The following is a 19,315-nucleotide window of genomic DNA, read 5'->3' as shown; positions in this document are numbered from 1 at the left end:
ATGTTGCCCTTGCTCTTCTGTTAGGCTCTGAGCAAGTAGAAAGACGGCAAGAGAAAAAATGAAAGAGAGAGAGAGTGCACGAGAGTTTAGAAAAAGAGAGTCCAAATACCTGTAGATAGTGGAGCCAAGATGAGCCCTTTAGTAGTTTACATGAGTGTAGTCTATGAATCACCTTGGTCTTAGAAGTGAAGCATAATCATTAGACTGACTCAAAACACTTCAGAATCTCTGAATCATGCAAAAGCATCTGCCTGCCAGCGTGTGATTTAGGACCAGATGGTCGTCTGCCTTGCTGCTGGTGGTGAGGCCGCCCTTGGGAGATTCTGTCTGGAATATTATAAATAATGTACAGGAGAGGAAATACCCTAAATTTCCTCTGACACAAATTGTCAGTGTTTTCAATGTGTTGATTAGAAGGAGATTACAACGGCACAAAACATCGTGCAGGAGCTCTGCCAAACAACGTAGTGGTCCTGGATCAGTTGTGTAACTGTTTCGTAGTGACTTCAGTGTTGACCGAGAGAAATCACATCTGACCCAGCAGCCTGCAGCGATGCACTTAATGCAGTGTGTGGGCCATAGTCCTTTTCGTTCAGGAGAGCATCTGACTCACTCTGGCAAGCAGCCAGTGAGAATTCTGTTCAATCACTAACACTCTAGTGTCTGGCCCAGTCGTGACGAGCTGCTGAGGCTTTGGTAAAGATAAAGCCCAATCTGCTCAGATGACCAGGGCCGAGACTGACCTCGAACTGACCTTACTGCACGGATGCTTCCGGTCCTATCTGTGTGTCACTTCTCATGCGAAGAAGACATGTGAGACGGGCGCACTGGGAAGCAACTGCTTGTCCACACACCTGAGAGAAGGTCGTTTGCGGACACTGTTGTAGTTTCATAGAAGGTGGCAGCCCCATCACTGATCTCTCCTGCTTGCCTGGAAAGTTCTGGGTGATGAGTGGGAGAATTCCCCACACTCTATGGTCTTCCCCCGAGGCCATCGGCAGCCTGTACTACACCCCGCCCCCCTCCCACACACTAACTCTTGATTACAGATTAATGCATGTGTGTATGTGTAGACCTCTTAAATCCAATAGTGTGGAAGTGTAAAGGAGAGGATGGAAGGAATGGAAGGATGAGTAGATGGATGAGGATAAAACTGAAGCAGATGAGTAAAACAGACACACACACACACACACTCACATATGGGACAGGTAGACAGGCAGGTAAGCAAGCAGGCGTGCTTTGTTTGTGTTGCCTTATTTTGTTACGCATTAGTGAGTGCGGGAGAAATGTTGTCAGCTCTGAGAGAGGGAGAGAGAGGACACACAGGAGGCGTGGGGCTCGGAATAATTATCTCTCAGCGTGAAGCATTTCAAGGATTCAGGTGTTTTGCTTAGGGAATAAAACTGTCATTCTCTAAGACATATGTGAGAAATATAAATGTGTGAGTTATCCTCTTTGATGTGCAATTTTATAAGTTCTTTACAGGCTATCAGAAAAGTGAGCAACAGTGAGTGCTAAAACATGTCTTGATGATTCTGTGTGGCCAACAGTAAAACGCAAAAGGCACTTTTGCTATTTCACCTCAGTTCCAAGTGACACCACACTGTGCCAGCAGATAAACCTGAACTCAGCGACTCCATTTGTGTTTGGACTGGAGCCTTTATCCCACCCCCTCACACATTTTCCACCACTCAAACGCTTCTCTTCAGCTTGAGCTACATGACTGACAGCCGCTTGGCAAGAGTGCTGTGGATGCAGGGCGCTCTCAGTCTGTAGACGGGATCAGATAGCAGCCTGCAGGATGGACTCAGATTACCTACACAGCTAGAGTCAATAGTGTAGCAGATAGGATTTCTCTCAGAGCTAGTAATGACTCTGTTGCAGATAATGTGTGATGGGCTCTGAGGTAAGACATCTTATAATCTGTATGTGAATTGTTTCTTTTTGGTTTACACTCTTTCATACTAACTTTCATACTTTTTTTGCAGGAGTGAAGGTCACACAGAGTTCCCATGACTATGAATATATTCAAAATCCCATAATATCATAAGCCCAAAAATACAGCTCAGGAGGACCCGTTTTCTATAAGGCTCCTGAAGTATTAATCAGAGTGAGTGTGTGTGTCCCTTCACTAAACCGTCTGCTGCGTGTATAAGAATTCTGCTCTGCTGGAGCCATGGAGGAGTGGGGAAAAGGCACCAGGACGCTTCGGTGCACACATCTCACTGTACCTGCGTGCGGGAGCCTGCAGAAACCCTGGAACTGAGACTCGATCCTTATCTGTGACTGAAGCTATTTCTTCAGAAGGAACCTGATAGTTAGAAGATGTGACATATTTCAAAGTACAAATCGCAACACCCTATCATTAGAGCATTCAAAGATTTAAAAGCTACCAATGTGGGTCTGACTGCACATATGTCCATGTGTGGCTAGCATGAAAGTGTCAATTTGATCCTTCTCTGTATACTAATGCTATGCGGTGCTAATGCAGGGAACAAATCTTGAATTATTAACTACACTGCAAACTGCTTACACAGTACATTCTTGACAAACACTTGCCTGTAAGCATAGTATCTGGTCCTATGCGGAAATTTGTAAAATTTGAAGGGCCAGTTCACAGTCATCTGCCGGAGAAAGCAAAGCATGTTAAAGAGACATTTATATATTACAGAAGAGAGCAGAAAGAAGAGCTTAAATCCTCAATACTTGCCTGAATGGATTGCACTTGACTATAAATCCTCGGGTGTCACACACATACACACACACACACACACACACACACACAAAATCTTCATGACAGAATGTTAAGAATGTTAAGAATGCAAACAATTTTCTCACTTCTATTACACCAATCTGACCCCACTAGGATTGATTTGTAATTATTTCTTACATCATTAGATGTATCATTATAATTCATTACTATAGAGGATGATGAAGCCACATTTGCCATTGCATTGCTAAAAAACCTAATTGACTTTGAGCTTGCCTTTTTGTTTGATGTTACCCACTTTAGTGAATTTAGAAGTTAGATGCTTGTTCAAGCAAAACATGTAAAGTTAGGGACAAATCCAGGAAGGTATAAAAGGACTAAAGTTCCTGTCGATCCCTGCATTTCACAAAAACGGCAACACTGCCATCTTGTGGTAATACTGGCAAAGGCTCAATTAAATATAACTCTCTCTCTCTCTTTCTTTCTCTCTCCCTCTCTTTCTTTTTTTCTTTCTCTCTCTCTCTCTCTCTCTCTCACACACACATACATACACACACACACACACATACACACACACACACACACACACACACACAATCATACACACACACGCCTGGGGCAGGCAGACTTCATGAAAGTGTTTCTAGAACGGTAGCAACTGTACCCTGTTATAGTGGGAAAAAATACATCAAACAGTTGACACTTTGTCCACATAGTCACTTAATTTTTTTTTTTTATATTCTCGTGCAATGAAATACGAGTGGCTGAAATACCTCTTCGACAGAGATTCAGTGTCAGGGGTCACTGGACGTCCGAGTACAGAATATCTGGGCCAAAAGCCACACACACACACACACACACACACACACACACACACACACACACACACACACACACACACACACACACACACCACAAATATCTGCAGAGTGAAATAATGGCCGGTGCTTTCAATAACTCCTACGCTTCGCGTTGCAAGTCTCTATTAGAAGTCAGCCTAGAAAGTCAGGGACTGCAATAGTCTCAGCCCCTTAAACTGCACAGTTACCCATAACTTTAATTAACACATGGACCGTAGTTTAATGTGCTGATATTGAAGTGCATTTTTCACCCACTCAAGAAAATGTAGCTTTCAGTATATCACTGATATTGTCGCAAAATTAAGGCATCATTGTAAAGTAACCCCCCCCTCGTCAGGAGGCTGTGCTAACGCGCAGCTATTTTGCCTGCGGACAAACTGACATTTAAAGCAGACTCGACCCAGACAAGTAGGCTGAAAGCAGGACCTGCGACTCACACAGCCCCGTGCGGCGCGAGCTCGGCAACGCGCGCGCTGATTGGCGGAGAGTCGTGGCAGGCGGAAGTCAAAGGCGAGCGGGGATTCCCCGAGGGAAGTTCCCAGCTCATTGTAAAACATGCAAAATGTACATTTGTGCGAAACACTCTCCATTTCCTCTCCCCCCCCCCATTTTAGCGTGAAAATACAGTGGTAGACCAGGAGCAAGAGAGCTCGGCGATGTCAAAACAATAGATAAACGTAGCCAGGTCTTTTTGGAATGAAGGTAAGAGTCCATTCAAGCCCCACAGAACACGCAGGTTAGCCGGGGAGCTAGCTGGGCGACCAGCCCGGAGGGGTCACGGTGTCGGCTGGTAGTTACTCGGCGCTTTCGCCATTTATCCGTCCGTCGTCGTTTCGCATTTTGTCTAAATAATAACCTTTGGACGCAGTGTTTACTTTTCTGAAACGGTTGTGTGGTACTGTGGTACTTGGACGGACGGGTAAAGTTGTCCTACCGAGCTGCCTCTCGCGTCGTGAAGTTCCCACATTTTGACAAAAGGGTTCATAACATGCAAATATGGGGCGAGCTGTCCACACTCGGGCAAAGTAAAGCTACAACTAGTCCTGCACATTAAAGATAATAAAAAATCGGTCAGTTCCATGTGTTCTTTTAATATACAACTTTAATATCCTTAAAGACTTACAGTCTTAGGTTAAATGTTCTACCAGTTGTCATTCATAAATGTGTGTAGTCCACATTAAGTCCTTTGGGATGTATTGACGTAAACACAAGTTTATTGCAGAGATTAAAAACATTCACATAGTTTTCTCCATGTTTATTGCATTTACCTGAGATTTGTGCACACTGACACTTGTATAATCAGCTCAGTTTGAATCTGCTAACAAAAACCCCCAAACTAACTGAACACTCGTTTAGATGCTCCAAATATGTGTGTCTACCTGAAAATAAATATTGCAAAGGGACCACAAAATTGACAGCACATATGATGATGATGATGGGTTTTGCCATATATTTGACCAGAAGCTGGGGTACATTAAAAGGAATCAAGATTTCTTTCTATGAGAAATATCCATATTTGAATCCACCAAGCATCTCAACCCATATGTGACATGTGGGTTGTAAGGTATAAAACTTTACCTTTCTACATCTATGCCTGGTTTAACACTTACACTGGCTGTGCTGCAGTCCTGCTTTGATGTCCGTGTACCTGTCTGCCCTTGACATGTCCGGGTGTTTTCACGGGATGCAGGACCCATGAGAGCTGTGTCCGTAATGATACTGAAGGCCACGGCATGGACCGAGACATTGGTGAAAAGCTGAACAAAGCCTTTGAAGCCTATCGCAACGCCTCGATAGAAAAGGACAGCGCCAAGAGGGAACTCCAACAGAAGGTTCAGTCCCCACTACAAGTTCCACATTCAGTCACAGTCGTACAGTTATTGCTTTTTTTTTTTGCTCTTACATTTGCTATCAATTTCTGTAGTTGCCAAATGCAAAGGTGAGTCAGGACCTGTGTGTTTTTGTTTGTGTGTGTTTAGACGGAGCAGTTTGAAAGGTATACACAACAGCAACAGAGGAAGATCGAGGAACAAGAACAACTGATCTCAGAGCTGAAAGCACAATTAAATTCAGCAGCACAGCATGCTTCAGGTCAGTCCTTATATATGCAAAAAAAATCCCAAAACAAACAAAATAAAAACAGTAATTGGCTATTGAAATTATACTTTTATTGACCCTTTTATGACTGGGACATTTTTTTCTTAGATTTAGGATTAATCTAAAGATTATTTTTAGTATTAGATCGCTCATGTTCTGTTTTTTCATTTAACTGATGTGAAACTTCATGGCCATGGATTTCAGTAAATGGCATTTCTGGGGACATTGCTGCCACATGAGTTCTAATTGCCTCTTTGCAAAGCTTATGCACACACTTTTAAAGCTGTATTCCTGCAATAATGACTTGCAGCAAAAGTGTATCGAGAGAAGCTTACTGTTTTTCAACCAAACTTAACTAATAATTTTCACTATATAAATATTAGTCCTTCTTTGCCTTACCTCAGTTAAATGTTGTAAAACAATTGTATATAGGACAAAAAATTATTAAAGAGAAATATGTTATTTAGTGTTTAAGGTAATGAATTGCAAAGAAAGAAGCATGTACTATCAAGCAGTAATTTTGATGTGATTGGCCTTTACTTGATTTTGTTTGGTACATGTATTTTAAATGTAGACAATTTTCAGAACATTTATAACCTAATTTTTTGTTTTGGAGAAATGCCTAGTTTTTGAGGCATGTTTTGGCATTTACGTTTAAGAGAGTGTTAAACCTCTTGAGAAGGTGAATTGTGTTTTGTGGAACACATCGGCAAAACAGGTGGGGGGAGGAGATATCCGTTTATTCTGGATTGTAACATTTGGTGTATAAACTGAATGTCTTTCAGTGGTAGAAAGCATGATCATATTAGCACATTATGCATGGTTCAAATGGCATTCCCACATCCTGAAAGGTATTTAAACTGATGTCAATTGTGCAAAATTATGCATTAAATAAATTGCAAGCTAATGTAGGTTTCTGCTTAACTGGTGTAATGGCTTATGCTGTATTTGATGATCTGTGAATAAGACATAGATTAGGTATGGTCTGAGTCTCGTAAGGAGTCTAAAACTGCTCTGTTGTTTTTCAGGGGAAGTGAAATGTTGCGAGGTTGCACATCGAAAGCAGGAAACAGACAGGTTGTCACCTAGTGATCACTGGCCGGGTAGCCCCTGTCCTTACCCCAGGACTAACTGTCCCCTGGTAGGTGTGTCCTTCTGCTGTCCTTAATGCCCCCAGAACACACACATCCAGCCAAAGAAAGACTTGGAAGACAGGTTTGCTAAAGTCAGTGTGCTTTCTGAGAGGCTTAAGTACTACCGTGGTAATCTCTAGACAACACCTCTTTGCCTGTATGTGTTTTTGTCAGGTTACTATGACTGCAAATTATGTACTCAAGGGCAGTTCTCTATCCTTTATCCCTTATAATCCTTTGTTTTTCTCTTTTATTTAAGAGTAGAAATATGTTTGAATGAAAATCTGGTTTTCAGGACGATCCTGGTTATTCATGCGACTTGCAGTACGCGAAAATCTTTCCACGCAACATTTAGATGTGTGTCCATTGTCCTATTATTGTTTTGCTGCAGTGACAGTATATATATTACATTTCCTGAATGGACTGCACTGTCCATAACATATGGGCCGCCCCCACCTTCTTTATTCTGATATTAATAGTGGAAAGCAAGCAGCACAAGTGCCTGAGCAGCTTTCTCACTTATACACAGTTCACTTGAGGGTTAAATTGTGAGAAATGTGTGAAAAAGATGTAGTTCTTTTTCTTCACAGTTTGATATCATTTCTCAGCACTGTCTGTCCATAGTGAGAAATTTTCACTAATTGAATCCACCACCATAATTCTTTTCAATTGTTTGTCAGTGTTTTCAACAACAGGGGGTGCTAGAGCACAAGGCTTTTATAAGCTCTGCTCCTCTCTTAGGCTGTGGCGGCAGAGGAAGACAATTTACCTCATACATTAAATTGCGTGCCTCTACATTTTCTAAAATGTGACTGTTACAGTGAATGGGCTATATACACCACATTATAGCCTATACAGTGTGACCAAATACAGTATAATACCTAACTGATAGTGTGGCTGTCATGTGACTTACTGTGCTTTTTTTCGTCTTAGCTATATTTACATTACTATACATTAATCTCCAGTAATTGGCTCTGATAATTATGGTGTTTCTTTGCATTATGTTATTGTATTATTTTGAAAATATTTAGGGACTCCCTCAAACCCGATTTTCTTGAATGTTCTTTGGTTTGTTCTTGTGTTGTTAATGTGTAGGATGAAGTGATGGAGTGTGTCCCATTGGTCCTGCCTGCATTACCTGGAGTTGGTGGAGCGAAGACGTATGTGACTGAGACCCCTGCTACATAAGACCAGCGCTTAAACCCACTGAGCTTCTCAGTGTTCACACGATAATCACTTTCACTTATTGGCAAGCACATTTACTTTCACTGAAAGGGAAGAGAGCCCAGACAGGCCAGACTTTCCCAAAGTGTTGCAGTGCTAAAACCATTGTAACAAATCATCGTAATTGTAGGCTGTAGTGTGCAGAGCGACGCTCCCTCTGACACTCTAGAAAACTCACCCCTGACCTAGAAATGGTGCACTGCAGCTGAGATGCACATTCATGCATGCAGCCCCGCTGGCTGTGTTTGTAACACTTCTGGGGCCCGTGTCCCCGAACGGCTGAGGCACCGCCAATCGCTGTAAAGTGGGAAGGGGAGTATTGCTGTGAGCGCTTTCTCTGCCATTTCAGAATGGTCAGTAGGCCACCAAGCTTCCGGGGTGCAAGGCCCCGAACAGGTGTGCATGTACATGCTAAATATCTCCGCAACGAAAACGAGGTGGGCGGTTTTATACCGTAATTATTCCACTCAAAAATATGTGTGCATGTTCTAATATAGTATAACACGGTCAATTACTGGATCTTGACAAACTCTTTGTATAATCACCATCCCTGCTGTAGGTTTTCACAAGTAAAATTCTTAGAATTATTCAGATAGGCAGCTGTTACCATGCAGGTCGCACTCTTGTTGAACTTAGCAACGTCTTGCTTCTTCTGAACGATTCTGCGTTGTTTAGGTTTTTTTGTGTTGTGTTGTAACATTTTTTAGCAGTTCGTGAGAACACAAACTGGAAGTGCTTGCTCATTGGATATTTGTACTCCTTTTATTTTTGGTTTGTAGTGAGGATTTTCTAGATACTCTTCAGGAAATTCAAGGGACTTTCCAGAGGATTCAAACTCTAGCAAGACGACAGAAAGATCACTTGAGGAGAATACACAAAGGAAACGACACTGCCAATGGTAACATTATTTATGATCTTTTGTTTTAACTTTCCTATCTGAAATTTTAGGACAAATGGCTTCATTAAATTATAGTTGTTGTTGCTCAGCTGAACCCAACCATGTCTCTAATTAAATTACGGGGAATAGAAACTGGAGTTAACAATTACTTTAGAAAATGTCACAACAAGATATTAGCTATTGTGTATTATCCTGAGCACAGTATAAGACAATAGCACCTGAGTCGGCGGTGAGCTGCTGCAGTGTGTCCTGATCACGGTGCTCGACTAAAATAAAGAGATGAACACGTTCCATTAGCACTGCACAGTCACGCAATTAGAGGTCCTTTTTTGTGACGAGAAGAGAAGCAATATATCTGTGTAATGTCATTTTTGATGTAGAATTATGATAAAGGACTTGCAGAAACGACAGTCATGGGACTATAGCACAAATAGGGTACCTGCGCATCAGATATAGGTCATATGCGATCATACTGAAACATTTACTAAAACTTTGTTCATTGAAAAATATAGGCACCCTAGACACAGTCCTTTAGAGGCCTTACACTCTGTTAAATATTTATCTATAATATGACAATTACTCACTCAAAAGTAATTGATTTTGGCATTACCATTTTGGTATGTTAGCAGTGTTCTCAATTATTATTATTAGTAGTAGAAGGCTACTAGTAGTAGTAACAGTATTTGTTAAGGCTGTGACTGAGTGAGAGTTGGTTGTGCTAGCATTGGTCTAGCAGTTGAGAGATATCAGTTCTAAGAGTTTTGTTTGTTGTCAAAAGTGTCAAGAATGCTCTTGAATATTCAGCATCGCATTAGCATCTATTACTGGATTTGTTAACATTTGCATATTGCTTTTCTTACATCTGTGTGAATGTGCAAGAATGCAGGCAGGATAGGAGCAGCTCAGCCCAGTCAGGTGCCTCTTGGTGCACAAACATTCAGATCTGTGTTTTCCCGTTGGAGAAACTGCAGAAGTGGTCACAGATCTAAGTCAAGTGCTACCAGGTGCAGTAACAGTGCTGTGTTGTTGTTGCCCCTGCAGACCAACAGTTCTCCATGCCCATTCAGTGTACGGACGGCACACCCGAACATAACGAGGAGCCCTTCTCGTCCTCCTCCAAGCCGGAGGTCAACGAGCGCCTGACCTCTGGAGCTCTGGCGTCGCGTGGCGCCAGCCCGGAGGACGCCGACTTCATGGACGACGTGAAGTTCCCGCCCTCCACAGACAGTGAATACGAGTTCCTGAACAGTGCCCCAGACAGGACCGTGGCCCTGGTTCTGCCCAGGACGGGCCAGGCAGAGCCCGTTTCCACGGGGACGGAGGGCTCCTTTCCTTCATACCAACCCTCTCGGCACGCGCCTCCACAGCTTCCAGTGTCGACGTCGCACGAGGGTGTCCGGGGCCCGCAGCAGGTGAGAGGTGGATATGGGTGAGATGTGGTGGCCCTGGACAGGCCAGATCAACAATGTAGATATTGGCAGCCATTATTGGCAGAGTTTGAATCGGCCATAGAAATATTTGTATATTGGTAATGGTCATAGTTTTTGATGTAAAAAGTCGTATGAATGGCTTGCAATGTACAACTGAGACTACCCATGTCTCATCTCGAAGGAGGCTGGCTGAGCCAACTTAAGACTGGACTTTTTTTCCCCTCTCATTTTACTGGTGCAAATCGAGTATCTCGCGTGCTCATCTGATTGCTTCACCTCTGCTCAGGGATTCAAACTGTGCCTCTCTGTTCAGGGTCTCAATTAAGATGTGCTAAGACCACGAAGAGCTGTGAATCGCGTACTGGCTTTTGTTCTGTGTTGTCATACACTCCATACACACCTCTCAGTCCTGTTCTTTTAGCTCTGGGTTAGGTAAAGATTAGCACACACCCCCTAGGCTCATCTGCTATGGAGATATGGAATTGTCAGAGAATTTTCACTTCATTACAAAACGTGACCTAGGCTGTTATCTTTTCTCCTAGTGCTGAGAAATACGGAAAAAGAGTGAAACTGAGTGTTCAGAAAACATGTACCACACAAGTGTGTATGGATTCAGTAGAATATGTATTCATTCAGTATTAAATAGTGTGTGTATGCATTTAGAGTTCTGTAGTATGTGTGTGCATTCAGTAGTATATGAAATTTCTCAGTGCTGAGGGAGCAACAGCATTCATCATTAAGCCATGTTGCAATAATTACATTTTAACCCAAAGACGTCATTTTTTAAATTTCATTGTTTTGGAGAGATAATGTCTCTGTTCATTTACTCAACTGTACTTGCAAATGCCATCAAACATCAGCCAGCCAGTCTGCACCTAGTTGTTACATTTTATCCGCTCAAATGTGATGCATGAAAAACTGACCAGTGGCTTCCTCGTTCTGTCTCTCTGTCTGTCTCTGTCTGTTTGTATCTGTCTCTCTCTCTTGGTGCAGCCCTTTTGGAGTCCGGATCTCTCCACCATAGAGTCGGAGTCGTCGAGCATGGATTCTGGTGAGGCCGTGAGCCCGAAGCCGTGTGCTTTCTGCAACTCCACCGTTCCTGCAGACCTCCTCTACAGCCACCTCAACTCACACTTCCAGGACCAGTGACTGGGCCGGGCACGGCGTCTGCGCGGCGTCTGCGCGGCGTCTGCGCGAGGTCTGCGCGGGGTCTGCGTGGGGTCTGCCCTGGGTCTGCGCGAGGTCTGCGCGGGGACACACCCATGCCTCATTTGCTCCTTTACCGCCTGCCTCCTGGAAATGACCAGGATGTCAGGATGTCCACGCTCATTTATTTAACTTGAGAAACTTCAAATGGTACAGGCAGACGCTGTTACAAACGAATTAGTCTGGCGTCATTAATAGGGTGGGACTATTGAACGAGTTTTAATCATATATATAGTAAAGAAATGCTGCCTTTAGTTTTAGGTTGTGTTTGGTTGATTGCTACTATGCTGTAGTAATATGGCATGGGTTGAAGGTTTTTAGTGTGGAGGAAAATGACAGTTACAAGGAATGGGCCTTATTTGAAAGAAAGCAAATGAATAGTTACAGTAATGATTCTTAAAATGACTTAATTTAATATCTTTATTTTAATTTGAAGCAGCTGTATGGCAGATTCCAAACAGAGAAATAATTGTTGGATAATTAATCTGATGTTGCAATGCCATATGGTCTTTGAGAGAAGCTCTGCACATGTATTGCAGGTTAATTAAAACTTTGTTACTACACAGAGTATCAGTTGCAGACTTGCTGTGCAATTATATGCACAATTATCTTATTATTAATAGTATAATGTTTGGAGTCCTGATCATTATTTGACCTACATTAAATGTAGACAGTGACTCTCTTTTTTGTTTTTGGTATATCCAAATAAAGTACCTTGTATGTTTTCAAATAAATACCTTTGTATCATTGTTTAAGCAGTACGGTAGCAAGACTATCGCTGGAGACCTTTTCAAAGTAAAAGTCTTTTACATATCTTGTGCACTATATGACAATCATATGTAGATTGAAATGCTTTTGGTCAGGTAATTTTCTGCACATAATGTGCTAAACCTGAACCTGTACATTTAGTTAAGTAGATAAAGCATTTAGAACATGTTTTAAATAACAGCAAATTGGGAGCTACAAAACTAGCACCTAATATTCAGACCTGCCATCATTTGAAACATTTCGTAATTACTACAGTACATCCAAATCCTTTGTAAACTTCAACACAAAATCAATGAAATCTTGTAGAACCATGGTTTAATCTTCTGGTTTAATGCACGAGTTTCCCCATTTTCAAAAAGGCTGATTTATTTGAGTTTCTGACTTTGACGGTGGACAGTTTTTACACGGAACTTGTGTGAATGTACAAGTCTCTAAATATTAAAGCCATTAGCAAGGCTCTTCTTTACATGATCAGAGATGGGGAATTTTTTATAAGGTTTAAAAACAGCAAACCTCTCCTTTAACCTGAATTTTCACTGTATCATATTGATAAGTACAGTAATGCATGAGTGAGACTAGATGAATTTCTAATGGAGTGTTTTAGTCTGTCACCTTCCTGCAGCATTGGACTGTGGGAGTGGATCATTAGCAGCTTCGCAAACAAATGTAATAATTTTCACCAGCTCGTGTGATGATGTGCTAAGGAAATAGGGAAAATGTGTACTGAAACACATGCGTGTGCAGCGAGGACCTTGCAGGCCTGAGGATTACTGCCTGCTAACACTTGTGCTGGGTAGATGAGCTGGTGTGAAGACTGCAAACTGGATTTTTTATTGATTCAGCATAGGCTGCTTCGGTTTGACTGAGAACAGGCTTTCAATGGTTTTGGTGTGTCTGTTGCAAATGAATCGCTGAGGTGGCAGTAACCTAGAATTCTCATTCACTAGATTGATTTGTCTCGTATCATAACAAATGTTATTTTAATGTGTATAAATGTGACACGGTGAAATATGATAATTACACACAGAAGTATGCATTTAAGTAATTTGTGGTCTGCTGACCTACAACTTTATTCAAAACATTGATTTACACTTTGGGTGCCATCTTGTTCTCAGTTTCCCCTCAGTGTTCTCTTAGAGTCTTGCCAATTCATTTGAATTTCCTCCCTTCATTTCATACTTCTTGTTTCCCTGTTTTACTGTTTTTCTTTGTTTCAGCCTTTACCTGTCTGTATTTGGTCTGTGATTACTGCTTTGCTTCTGCTTAACGGACCTGGTTTTCTTGATTACTTATGATTGTTTGTAGGAATAACTCACTGACACTCCACAGCATTACAAAAGGTATCACTTTTCAAGTATTCCTGCTACTGTGTCTCTCTGCAGTCAGTTTTCCGCTGTCTACCCAAGGTCACCCTCAGTGGCTTTGTGAACATAAAGCTTCTCTGTTCTTGGTCCAGGCTGATGCAAGGAGATTCCAGAACGTATGAACTGGCTTTCCTTCTCTGCCTCTCTCTGACCCAACCCCTGGGCCAGGTCCTGTTCTACATTCAGTCCCAGGTTGTGGTCCCAGTCCCATCCTGAAGGAAGCAGTGTCTGCTGGTTGAGGTTATTGGCAGCTCCAGTTCCTCCAGCTGCTTCTTCTGGTGTCTTGCAGGCTTCCATTGCAGGTCTTCATCACAACAGCTCTGTTCTCCACTTACTCTCTCTACATATTTGACTGCAAAAGCCCTGAGAATGCCTTCTGGAGAGTTCTGCTCCACCTACCTTCTGTTATCTGTGTTTGTATGGTTAGGGTTAGGGGCCAGACCAGGGGTTAGACTGCCATGGGGCCACCAGCTGTGCCAGTAGCAGTTCCTAGAGTCCTGTAATGTCCCTACTGCGGCCTCAGATGATAGCACCACCCTGAATCTCGCAGGGTATTGGTACTCCAAGGTTTGCCTCTCACTGCTGTTTGTACCTACTGGATCATTTGCTGCTAAAGGGAGTTCACAGGTTTATTGTCTCTTTTCTTCTTCCCTTGTATCCACTTCCCCATTACTTCCAAATAGGGACATAAGAGAAAGGACTTGCAACCAGTCCATGGATCTACATGCAGGTTAGGGTGGTGTCTCTACCGAGGAGTGTCCACCCAAGGACATTCCACACCTATTATCAGACTTTGTTTCTCATTCACCAGCTCTGTCTCTGCCATTGCACCTCATGACAGTTATCGCCTGCGTCTGTCCCTTGTTCATGGATTTAAAAGGACTGGCATATATATTCCAGTGTTTTTAATCGAGTGCCTCGTAGAGTCTTGGCAATCTGCACTCACTTCATACCCCAATTTCCAGTGTTCCTTACACCTCAGGCTTCCCTGTACTAAAGTTGTGCACGGTGTAAACCCCCTGCCTGTCTGTGTCTGATGTACAGGGTCTGCCTGTATAAACCGAGCGTGCCCGTTTTCTCAACCATTCTGTCACTCCCGTTTCCTGGAATAGCCCTAATTAAGTTACTAAGCAGAGGCTTCCAACATCCTCTGGCTCCCCGACATTACAGTATAGGCATTGTAGTAATATTTCTTTGAGAACACATCAGTGTTTACAGCCTTTCATTTCCACCATTTTTGATGGTCCATATGCTTCTATACTAGTTTCCAGTTTACCTGTACATTCTGTAATAATGACTGCAAATAAGATCAACTGGCTTTTTAGAGATGGTGTGTGTTTGATATTAGATCCTCAACAACGGTGTAATACTGATAAAAATATATTCCTGCTTATGGTTGCTTTTCATAGTATCACCATATATTAATGACATGTTAAGGATGGGCTATAATGGAATGGCTCTGTTTCTATCTCAAATATTATAGCCCTTCATCTTACACCCTCCCCTCTCCGCCCCACAACACACACAGGACACACACACACACACCCGCAGGAAAACACATCTTTGTAAAACAGACAACAGCCGAGCACTGTCAGATGATTGTCCAGTATATTTACAAAGCTGAATATTACATCTTGAAAGCATACAATGTGTTCAGCATAATGCCCGATACCAATTGGATCAGCAACCCGCCTTAATTCTCATCTCTCTCAGCAGATCACAGAGGATGAAGAGAGAATTTATTCTGGAAATACAGCAAATATGATATCTCTGCTCTCCCTAATGACTCCCTCTCTCCCAGAATCTGTGAAGTCTCAGAGAGTGTAGCCTACAGACTGCACGGCGCTCTCGCTGGAGTCGTGGACAGATGCTTGTACATAATTATGTTGTCAATGCTTGTTATTTGGAAGAAGGAAGCTGTACTGACAGTTATGGGGCCCATGTGTTTTTTTCTCCTTGTATGTTGACTCTTTTTTTCCCCTGACGAAATTGGACTAACGTAGGAACAGAGAATAAACAAGAAAGGGAATAATGGAAGAAAAGAGTAGATTAAATGCCGATCTGTTGTTGATAGCCTACGGTCGTTAGGCCTTCTCTTTGGTGAGAATAGTCCAGTCTTGTTAAATATTAGGCTGGCTTCGTGGTCTAGACCGGGTGTTTGGGAAGTGTAGCCTATATGGTCTACTGCAGCCAAAAAGGCCGAGAGTGAGGAAGAGGATGGATATGGATTGAAAGGAAGAAGCAGCAGGCTGATTACGAGGTGTCAAAATTGCCAGGAGCAAAAAGGTGAAAGCAATCAGGGGTGAGAAGAGTGAGGCATTCGTGAGGGGCAACTAATTATCCATCTCATTTGTGGAGTGCAGCATTGGAGGCAGCGCTCGCCCGCTGAACGGTGACAGATTGGAGCGGAGGAGAGGGGAGGTGTTGGAACAATGGAGCCCTCCTCACCATCATCATTACCGCATGTTAATCAGCCGTGCTGCCGCACCGACGCTCCGAGCTGCGCTCAGTTCATGGAAAAATAGTAAGTCTCCGGCTTCTGGGGAGTGGAGTCACCTCCAACGCGAGGAAAGAGAGAGAGGGAGAAAAAGATGACATATTTGTGCTGGCACAAGTTCCTCCAACGCATGAATGAGCCAAAAGGTTCCTTCAGGCAGGAACGGAGTTATACTGCTCGTCGACTGTCAGCTCCATCCCAGCCATCTAAATTTAAACCCCGATTTAGAAAGTGAACGCCTGAATTTCTCAATATGATCTTTGACAAGGAAAGTGAACAACATTTTCACATCTGAAAATGCATTTGATTCTGATGGATATCTGTTCAAAACCGCGAAAGTAAGCTAGTCCAGACCGGAGTGAAATTGGTTTTGTTGCAAATATATATCTAAGATGCTGTTTACAGTCAGTTACACAAATGCCAACATGAAGGCCCGTGTAATGACATAAAATTAGCAAGATTTGAAACATCTGTTGGTGTTTCATTTGTACCTAATTTTATATCAATTAATGCCACCGTATGTCTGCTTACTGCATAATAGCGACCAACATCAATTTTGTTTTCTGCTTTTTTGGGGCCAAATGAGCCGAGATCTTTTCGAAAAATAAAAAAAAGTTTTAATTTAATGTCAGCCGAAAAATGTGAAAAGTTGCATTCTTTTTGAGAATTAAAGAAGCCATAAAGTTTATATTATCAACATTGTAACATATGCGTAGGTAATCAAATTATAGGGATATAATTAGTCCGGTTTGTGCGTCTGTCAAATTCATGAAAGGTCTATATTGCTTGGCATATTTGCGTAAAACCCACGTTTCTGACCAGTGCTAGTGTCCACAGAATGAAATGTATCATTTTCTTACACTTTACGCTTAAAATAACCTCGTGCATCAGATTATGCTGCTGGAAAATGTTATTTGAAAATTTAATTTACATTTTCGCTGCTTTTCAGTATATATTGTAGTCACTTAGGCCTACCCTGTGGTCACTTAGGTTTATTTATGTGAACACGTCTCAAGAGCAACAACATTAGATTTAAATATGATGGGGCACTGTGCTGCATGCTGATTTATTTAGTGTTTATTCCGTTTTCTCTGTTTTTTAATCGTTATTTTCGATCAGCGTAACTACCATGTAATTATAGCAATGGCATATTAATCCAGCTAATACCCAAACTCGCCACAATGGTAATATTGTAAATATGAATTTAAGTCATCTGTAAGATGCTATACTTCACATGAAGGCATTTATAGCCACTATGTGCAATCAAGATCACATCGTGGGACCAACTCTTTTAGCATATTGACGTCGGGATTTTGTAATGTAATTATATGCAGGGTGTGACCTGTGTGTAGACATGTTTCTTTTATTTCATTTAATTTTTTATATTCGTCGTGAGATTAATCTGAGCTCTAACTTATTCAGGTCTCCTTTTCTCTCATTCTGTCAGACACTAATTACTCCATGCATTATATTTACAATTTTAACCTCCAGGGCAACATTCAGGGGAATAAAACATTTATTTAAAGACTTCATCGATGATAACACAGCTTATATTGAAATGATAGATCTCGATCTATAATTTCTTTCTAGCCAAAGAAGGAGTTTGGTAAGCTGAGTGACTGCACGCCCTGTGTATTGCCAACTAGCAGTTAGTGTGAAAAAAGAAAACGATTGTAGAATTAGCGTGAAGTGTTAATTAGCAGGAAGTTAGAGACAGCCTCTTCATTACCACTGACAAAGTTTAATAGGAAGAAGGATATTTTCCGTATTATTTCTTAAAGTGTTTGTAGCGAGGCTTCCGTGTGGTATTTAACCGTATTTCTGTAGGCTACTTAGATTTAGTGAATAGGATGACAGTTGAGAAATGAGGTGGCAGTGTTATAAGTTCTGGTCCCGTTTTATATTAGCGAAAAAAAAAATCATAATTTTATATAACCATTGCCAGAAAATTACTCATTTTAACGGATGGAATAATTATGAAGTCATATGATGCTAGATATAACCTAGTTATGTAACTGTATTTTGCACATAGTCATAGTATTTATAGCATATTTATTTTTCATTCATATGTGAATACAAAAACAGCTAATGAAAATCTATGATTGATATCGGTTGATGGTTTGATATCTGTCCCTCCATGTCTCCGTATCAGAGTCACACGATAAACAGCTTCCTACAGAAACATATTTGGGCGTCTCTGGCCTGCAAACGTGCAGGATGCAAACACAATGTAAGGGCAGGAGACAAGAGCCACCCCACACATTGAGAGTTATCCAAAAGGCCTCGTTCCCCCTTGGTTCGTGATTCTTCCTGGTGTCAGTGGAAACGTGTTGAAGCTAAAGGCTGCCTTAGGTCTCTGAACAGCCCCGTCTGCATTGTGTGTTTGTTTCGATGCTGCTTTGCGAGCCCTCGTTTCTGGAGCACAGATTTGGCAGTCACAGCTAGTGATGACAGAGGCATTGGTGAGATCGCACCCAGAACCCCAGAGGATGCGGCCGTTACTGGGGAACCAGTGAAGGATGAGAGACTTCTGCAGTGGCCAGGCCTGGAGACTGTAAAACTCACTCACTGCTACATGCAGCGTATTCGACACTCTCTCACACACAATTGTGACTGTGTATTTGAAGTGGCATACAGTCAAGCCTCTAGACCCACTGATTTGCCTTTTTTTCTTAAGACTCGGTTGCATATAAACTAAAATAAAAATGCACCCATGACTACATGGTCTCACTGACCTTTCTGAAGTGAGACAAGAAAAGCTTAATAATACCACGTCATAATATATTAATAAAACTATAATTATAATGCATAATATAATCAGTGTCATTTTACTTGAAAATAGTACCGTTGTTTTATTGCAGTGATTGATGTTTGAAACTAAGTATCAAGAACAGCAGTTTCTGCAGAATAAAAACCCTTATAAACCCGCTTGTGCAGTAGGCTCGTGCATAAGGTTCTTTTCTCCGGGTGGAGGGACGGAGTGAGGCGGAGCGGGTGGGGGCGGTACGCTGCTCCGCAAGGGTTAAGGCAGCATGAGAGAATCCATTCTCGGCTTAATGACCTAGCCTAGCTGGGCGAGGACGACGGGGAACATGCTCTTGACTTGTACTGAATTTGCCAATTAACAC

At 42.0% G+C, this 19,315-nt stretch overlaps 1 protein-coding gene across 3 annotated transcripts; it reads left to right on the top strand.

Annotated features, from left to right (window-relative positions):
- Positions 1-4,085: 4,085 nt before the first annotated feature.
- On the top strand, positions 4,086-12,292 carry tank (TRAF family member-associated NFKB activator). Of its 3 annotated transcripts, none has more exons than XM_077002905.1 (9): positions 4,086-4,272; positions 5,035-5,134; positions 5,261-5,402; positions 5,550-5,661; positions 6,696-6,808; positions 7,896-7,960; positions 8,804-8,922; positions 9,964-10,334; positions 11,346-12,292. In XM_077002905.1, the coding sequence occupies exons 2-9, from the start codon at positions 5,121-5,123 to the stop codon at positions 11,499-11,501; spliced, it is 1,092 nt and encodes a 363-aa protein (XP_076859020.1). In that variant the 5' UTR covers positions 4,086-4,272; positions 5,035-5,120; the 3' UTR covers positions 11,502-12,292. The 3 variants fall into 3 exon arrangements, with proteins under 3 accessions (XP_076859020.1, XP_076859019.1, XP_076859021.1); XM_077002904.1 differs by having other exon boundaries at positions 5,032-5,134; XM_077002906.1 differs by lacking the exon at positions 5,035-5,134.
- The last annotated feature ends 7,023 nt before the right edge of the window (positions 12,293-19,315 follow it).

The sequence above is a fragment of the Brachyhypopomus gauderio genome, chromosome 4, assembly GCF_052324685.1.
Source record: "Brachyhypopomus gauderio isolate BG-103 chromosome 4, BGAUD_0.2, whole genome shotgun sequence".
Classification (NCBI taxonomy): Eukaryota; Metazoa; Chordata; class Actinopteri; order Gymnotiformes; family Hypopomidae; genus Brachyhypopomus; species Brachyhypopomus gauderio.
This window is presented reverse-complemented; position numbering and strand designations above follow the sequence as displayed.